Below are 7,575 nucleotides of genomic sequence, written 5' to 3'. Positions count from 1 at the left end.
GTGTACACATATTCCTTGAATTAGGTGCTTTTTAATTCTCCAATAATGGTCAGTGCAAAGTGTTTACACAAACAAACAAACAAACAAGTGTTTACACAAACAAACAAACAAAAAACATTACTCAGAAAATGGTCAGGTACAAGAACTGGATTAAAAAGGATTGGAAAAAACAGATAATGTCCAATGAAATACTTCAGCGTGTGGCTCATGACTTTTGCACAGTACTGTAAATGTTATTAATAATGAAAGCTATAAAGATGTAGCTTTCCCATTTTTAAAAAATTCCCATACACATTATTCTTTTCTTCTAGTGAAGGTGCCTCCTCCTTCAGACCTTAGGATAACTAATTTCTCAGACAGTGACATCACGGTGCGCTGGGAAGCTGCAGATGATGATGATGTTTCTTACCTCATTAAGTGGATCTCCCTAAGTGGAGGCGACCTGAGGCAGGTGGGGAAGAACTATTGAGTTGTTGGAGTACATATTATGAAATAAAAAATACAATATCTCAATAAACTGTTGTCCTGTGTCTTAAGGAGTATCAGATATCACTGTCTGCACTCTATGGAGATGGAGCTCAGAGTGAAGCTGTGGCCGTACGCTATAGCACCTGTGAGTCACACATTTTAACTATATCAGCTGCTGGTGGGAGCAGGCTCTCATGGATCTTTCTGGATATTTGCAGCGGGGACATGCTGGGGTCATTTTGGAGCAGGTTAATTTGTGTGCGCCACGTGTCATAATCAGTTTTGTTGTTAGGTCTGGGAACCTTACCGGAGAAGGTACGGAGTCTAACCTGGGACTGGATGTGTTTGACATCTTGCCTTCGTACGATATGCTCTACCACGACCTTCTGAATGTCAGGTGGATTCAAATCACTTACTGAAAGGGACGCACAGGCTTAAGCAGACAAAGAAGGAAATCGGGTAAACCCTCCAGCACTCATTTCTGTGTCCATTTTGGGCTAAAAACAAAAACACCTCATAACTACCTGTGGATGCTGGCTGAGCCTCTGAAGGTTGAGTGATATGTCATTAAGCAGGTAGTCAGAGTTCTCATTAACCACCAGCAAACCTTAAAATAAAACCATGACGTGATATTGCACTCTTACCAAGTCCTCATTATACTCCAGGTCATAGTCAGAGCGCACAAACAGGATGTTCTCTGGCTTCAGGTCTGTGTGGGTCAGTTTGTTACGGTGCAGAACTGCAAAACACACAAAAATACACAATACAATTGTGCATGAAATCAACAATTTTTTAAACTGAGCAACACAGTGTTCGACTGTCCCTGTAGAAGGCAAAAAAAACCTTTTTTTTAAATGAATCAGTAATTTTGCCTGTTTGTCAGCTACTGTTGATCAAAATAGTGGCAGACAAGCTAACAGGGTTACGCTTTGTTACACTACATTAGTTTTGATTTCTCTCCTAAAATGATGTAAAAACCCACAAACAATAAAAAAGTCTTTAGAAACTAAGAGATGTTTCAGTCCCAAGATTGCCAACGTAAACAGTCACCTACAACGCCCAGTCTCACAGAAGTAAACACCCGACTCACAGCACACAGCTTTGAAGATCTGGAAGGCCATGCGTCTAATCTGCTCCACGCTGAACGGCAGGAACTCATTCTGTCGGAGAAACTCAAAGATACTGAGGCCGAGCAGCTCGAACACGATGCAGACGTGGCCTTCATGCTCGAACCAGTCCAGCATCCTCACGCAGGCGCTGTCAGAAGACACGATAAATCACTTTAATAACGCAATCGCTGGAGATTAGAATGAGAAATGAATGCAAACAGCAATAACACAGCTATTCTTTCCTGCAGCCCATCAGTTAAACAAGAAGAAAAAAGATTTAACTGAATGCTGTCAAGGAAAAATGTAACCCCCTGGATTTCATGTAAGCTACACTTACAATCTGTTATCATCATCCAGGCGGTTGATTTCCTCCAGCACAGCGATCTCAGACCTCGCTACTTCACAGAAACACTCAATGTTCCTCACTATCTTCACAGCTACGTGCTCATCTCTGTTGAACAGACACACGACATGCAGAGGTGTATATGAGGTTTAAAGCTGATATGGACCTCTGAATGTTGAAAACAAAAAAAACATATAATCTCGAAGCACTAGAAATACCCATCAATTCCAAGGATTTTTCAGCATGCGTGCTTACTTCTCTCTGTCTATACACTTCACTACTTTTCCAAATGCTCCTTCTCCAAGTGCAGAGACAACTTCATCTGGAAAGGACAGACAGATATTTATTTGGATCACCAGTGCAGTCCAGAGCAGAGCACTTTTAAAACACTCTAAAACACACTTCCTGCAGCTTCTGACTTGTCACAAACACATTTGAAAAGTCAACTAGTCGCTTTCCTTTCATTCTTCTTCCACAGCCAGACGATTGTGTGATGCTTCCAAATTATGGCATAAGGTTCAGTTCAAGTTTAATCACAAACCATTTGGTTAATTTTCAGTAATGCATTCCAGCAAATTAAAAAGTGAAAGGTTTAGCATCCTGGACTAAGTGCCTGAGAGTACATTTATTGTACAAAAGAGGAATTGAATTAAATAATAAGCCAGTTCCTCTGTACCAGTGAAAGTAGTCAGGTGATCACGGTAACAGGAAACTATTTCTAGAGTTGCTATTCTGGTGTCAGTTGCCCTTTTAGAAGAAAAAAAGCATAAGGGGAAAGGGGGGGGGGGGGGAAATGTGATAAGTACATCTTTCTTTCATCACGAGGCCGATGTGATAGGCCAGGTGGCCCTCTTCATCATCCTCACAGCTCTTTCCCCTCTGACCCTCCTCCACTTCATCATCATTGGCGCTGCCAGCGTTGTCATCAGCCTGAGCGTTGGTTGTGTTTCAGTCAGATACATGGATAAGAAGCAAAAGAGAAAAACAGAGTGTCAATTTGAAAAATGTCCATTTTTTCATAGAATTTAATTCCAATAATGGGATAGTTTGAAATCATAAAAGACTCAGTTCTGTCCTTTTTTATATATTAAGATAAAATCATAGAAGTGTTGAGAAGCCATTAGATTATATAAGAAATGTCTAGCAAGCTAAAGTTTTCCAAACAGCAATTTAATTGCCGATGTTCTGGGATGTGTTCCCATTCAAAATAAGACGAAAGTTCAACTACAAAAATATATTTTATATACAGATCCTATTTCATCGACTGAATCACAGTGGATTATTTGGGGTAATCATATTACACAAGACCCTGCTGTTGCCATATTAGATGATGCTCCTAGTTTTGATGGGTTACTCATTCACACCTGTTATTTTTCATCTGAATTAGCAACAAATAATATAATGTAATGCACTGTATATAATGTAATTAATTAACTAATGTTAATGTACTTAACAATAAGGAAAAAAAGCCTCAGGCAAACTTAGGGGGACTGAGCAGAAAGAAGATTATCCAACCAAGTTATGAGTTTCTGAGGTGGTGCGGTGGATGCACTGGTTGAAACTTCCAGTCTTTGTATCCGTTTGTAGATCAGGTTTGGAGTCATCGCCATCTACCAAAGGACAGAGAGAGAAAGACTTCAAAACAGTTCCAGGAAACACAGACAATAATTAACCTGTATGAGGATCACAGTAACAGATATTATTAAAGGCCAAAACCTAAGAGGAAATAGCGTTACCTCTCCAGTACTCGGAGTTGTCATCCTTTCTGCCCATTGCAGTGTTATCAACACTCTACCTGACTCAGGCCTCTTCTCCACACTCTGGTAGTGTCTGCAAATGTAAGGAGAACTTATTTTCAAAAAAGGCTTTGTGAAAGCTTTAAAAAGCAAAAAGGACATTTCGCATTTAGCTTCACAGACTAAGGAGTGAATCGCACACTTTAGCATTAAACTTTACACACACGTGTGAGGCAGCGTTATCGTACTAGAATTTAGGAATGACAGGTGCCAAACAAACCGGTACAAACATTATCGATACAAATATAGAAATTCTTTACTGGCACATTATCAGCATTTTAAGCTTAGGATCTTTTACTCTTACATGAGGCCAGTACAAATTCCCACGAGGCAGTGGGAATGTAATCTTGCACTCATGTAATATATATGTTATTTATGCATATTTATATTCATGATTTTATGAACTGTTTTTATTTATGTAAAATGGCTAACGGCAGCAGTGGAAACTTGAGTGATGTAGCTTTTATTAAAAAACCAAAAATCTCTGGTACTTTGAATAGACTACTTTGTTCGTGAATATAGATTAACATTTATATCACCAAAGTAGCGAACAACATTAAAAATGCTTTCCATGAGTAGAATATAACACAGACAACATGCTTTTCTGTGCTGGTAAACATAAAGTGCTTCTAAAAATAGTCAGGAGCATTATAATTTACTGTTGCTGCACCTGAATGAGAAATTTCACTCTTAAGAGTGAAGTGGAGAAACTCTTCTCTGTTTTTTGGAGTAATATAGTTGCTCTCCGTGCTATACCTCATATTCTTAACTTTAAGAACATGAGGTATAGCACACAGTCTCAAGGGTTTTGGTTCTTTATCACTGACCTTTTAGAAAACCCTATATTAGGATGTTCTGTGCAGAAGGTGAAGTTAGGGATGTGTAGGTAGCATGATAGCATAATGGTCCATGGGAGATTGTGACCAGCTGTTTAAACATATAAACTGAAAGACAAATCCTTCATGCTTGTCAAAATATGCAGTTTCTTAGTCAACTAAGAGTAGTAGAAGCCCCAAGCTTATTCAGTCACTCAGAATAAGTGAAACTTCTAATAGTCAAAACTACTGCAGTGTGTTTTTGAACTGCGTCATGAAATAACTGCATTTTGGTTTCGCATATGAGACGTTGAGGAGTTTTGCTCTTGAGGGGCTTTTAGGTGTTCCTTTGCAGGGTTCTCTTCCTCCCTCCTGAGACATAGATCTGTCTCTCTGTGCCCGTCTGGGTCGGCTGTCTCTGATCGACTGTAAATCAGCAGTGAGGATGGCTCACTCTCACTGACAACATGTAGGACCGTTGTCACTCACTTAAGAATATCCAACACTCACTCACCAGCCACTGCCAGGAGCACAGAGTACGCCACTCCTAATTACTGATAGGCAGAATAAGAAACCAATACAGCTGAAGGATAGGGCCCAGTAAAAGTGCAGCCACCAAGACATGATCTATTTAAAACATGCTGGTTTACATAAAGGCAATGCCAGTCATTTGTGCCTGTAGTCATCTGTATAGGGATTGATTATTTTTGGCTAGGCAGTGATTTTATTATTACCCAATTGCTTATTTTCTCTAACAAAACTAATTTAACTCTATTTTTGGACGTGAAAAACAAAATCTTCTTCTTAGAAGATCTTCTCTTACTGCTCCAAACAAAATTCACTGCCTAAATTTTAAATCTAGAACAAAGTACAAGGTGTTCCTGATCGGATGTGCTGACAGTGTGGGTCTTGTTTTAGCCATATGCCACATTTTTACAAGCTAGGAAAGGATTTCAAATTATATTGCGCACATTTTGATGTTAAAAAATTTGGACAATAACTTAACCCTGACCGAATATGGTTAACACCTGACTGATGTTAGGAGGTCAACCATGGAGGCCTCAGACTGACAACACCGTTGGGTTATGAGGTGCAAATAACACTTCTTGAAACACAATAACTTCCTAACAAAACACAATGGCAAAATATTTTTTTAAAAGCTTTTTTGTTTTTGAGTTATTATCTTGAAGTGTTCTTGTGCAAATACAAACTGGGGAAAGGAAATGCTGTTTGGATTAAAATCAGGTCAGAGTTATGGTACCTTGTTACTGTAAGTAAAAGGGAAGCTACTTCCTTCAGGAATGATTAAAAGAAACAGCTGTTGACTGGATATAAATCAGGAGGCAGTCAGCAGTCTGAAGATTTAAGATCTCTGCAGAGGGCTGCTTTGTGACATCAGCCTGCTTTCTTCTTTACTTCTAATAACAATTTCATAACCTCAAGAGTCTTTGTCATTTGAAAATTACCATAAAATGCTCTCTGGACAACTGCTGAAACAGCCAAAGTTGCTAAAGTTGACTTTTACTGTGTTCCTTTAAGTTCTATTCCTTTGTACCCTTTTTCTATATTACGTAATAGGATAAATTTCAATCTGGATGGTTGAGATAGGTGAGTGACTGCTTTAATTGGAGGGGATTATTTAGTTCAGTTCAGTTGTAGTTTAACAGGTCATCTGATACAGCTGAAAATACACTTAGATGAAATCTAACAACAGCTCTAGCTGTGCTCTGAAAGCTGTCCAGACCACAGAGCTCCAACAATCAGCACTGTGTCTGCTAACACACTGCTGCTGTGTACAGTCCATGCATGCGACACACTAAGAATACTGCAGGACAGAATGAGATTCTGTCTTTTCACACCACAGGTTAAATAAAGCAGCAAAGTGAAATGTCACAACACCATGGCTATGAAAAAAATAAATAAAAATTCTGGTTGGCTGGTTAGCTTATTATTGTGCGTCATATAGAGTATTGCTAAAATGCTGGATGTTTATATTAAATGTGAACTAAGCTTCAAATAATGAAAAAAGCTCAGACTTACATTGGCTCTAAATGCTCCTTCCAGACTGATTATTATTATCATTATCATTATTATTATTATCATTATTGGCTCTGTAAGCACAGGAAACCCACCCCCCTTCAAATCTGTTGTTTACAAAGAGCATCCAATCAGAATGAAGCTGGCTTATCTTAAAGGGGGTAAAAGGATAAACCATTCCAATGCCCAGTATAAGATACAAAAGGATTATTATTAACTGCAACTCATGCCGAGTTACTTCAGCAGAGTTCAGGAATAACTACATGTAAACAAGTTCAAATTCCAGTGTAACTGTGAAGAACCACATCTTACCTGGGTGCTAAGTACCAATGTACTGCTTCACTTATTCCAAGTTAAAAATAAAACCACTGCATCCAACTCTGTAAGTTATATTGATGTTTTTTTTTCTGTGCATTTATCCTTTTCACAGTAGTGGACATAGTTCTTATAATTTTCATTTTAAACATTTGGTGCACGGTTCATATTTTTTACTTGCATTGCAGCCTACTGCATATCTCCATCAGTTTATAAACAGAAAATCTTTTATAGATTATTTTTATATTTTAAAAGTTGGTATTTTAAAAAATTTTTGCTTTTTTTTTTCACCCCACGCCCCCATTGGATGTTTGTCACTGAAGCAATAAGAAAAATTCCTTGACTGTACAAACTCATTTAGCTATAAAAGTAACAATTTAAGAAAAAAAATCAAATCGAAATAAAATATAATAATATATATCATATAATAAGAACCATACATTATTGTTTGAAGTCAATAATAAACTACTTTAAAAAGCAACATTTGTAACAATTTGCAAAACAGTTAACTGGTTACAACAGATTTTGCAGTGTTTAGTGATAGTGATCTATCTGCTTACCTGTATTTGGAATTGAAGCTGTGGAGTCTTCTGCTTCTCTTCTATCTGCTTTTTGGGCTCTTGCAGGTCTGTTCAAGCAACTTATCGTCCTCTTCTTTAGCTTCCTTGGGCCACTATTCCACGCCCCACCAA

At 38.2% G+C, this 7,575-nt stretch overlaps 1 protein-coding gene across 1 annotated transcript; it reads right to left on the bottom strand.

The window, feature by feature from the left end:
• Positions 1-261: 261 nt before the first annotated feature.
• On the bottom strand, positions 262-7,575 carry LOC147321201 (dual specificity protein kinase CLK1-like). The gene is made up of 8 exons (XM_086307563.1): positions 7,444-7,575; positions 3,657-3,750; positions 3,436-3,530; positions 2,727-2,850; positions 2,176-2,242; positions 1,915-2,028; positions 1,559-1,725; positions 262-1,207 (listed from the first exon to the last, which is right to left on the bottom strand). The coding sequence occupies exons 2-8, from the start codon at positions 3,691-3,693 to the stop codon at positions 1,077-1,079; spliced, it is 735 nt and encodes a 244-aa protein (XP_086163689.1). The 5' UTR covers positions 3,694-3,750; positions 7,444-7,575; the 3' UTR covers positions 262-1,076.

The sequence above is a fragment of the Aulonocara sp. 'chitande type north' Nkhata Bay genome, linkage group LG10 (genome assembly GCF_057382095.1).
Source record: "Aulonocara sp. 'chitande type north' Nkhata Bay isolate Kocher_YH1m ecotype deep benthic linkage group LG10, A_spYH_male_GT1.1, whole genome shotgun sequence".
Lineage (NCBI taxonomy): Eukaryota > Metazoa > Chordata > Actinopteri > Cichliformes > Cichlidae > Aulonocara > Aulonocara sp. 'chitande type north' Nkhata Bay.
The sequence above is the reverse complement of the archived record's forward strand: the minus strand, read 5'-3'. Positions and strand labels throughout refer to the sequence as shown.

Excerpts from the sequence above, each read along its gene's own strand:
- LOC147321201 (XM_086307563.1), bottom strand. The coding sequence starts at position 3,693 with ATGGGCAGAAAGGATGACAACTCCGAGTACTGGAGAG. Across the intron at positions 2,851-3,435 it reads CCTCAGAAACTCATAACTTG|GCTGATGACAACGCTGGCAG; the intron begins GTTGGATAATCT and ends ACCAACGCTCAG. Across the intron at positions 1,208-1,558 it reads GATCTTCAAAGCTGTGTGCT|TTCTGCACCGTAACAAACTG; the intron begins GTGAGTCGGGTG and ends TGTGTTTTGCAG.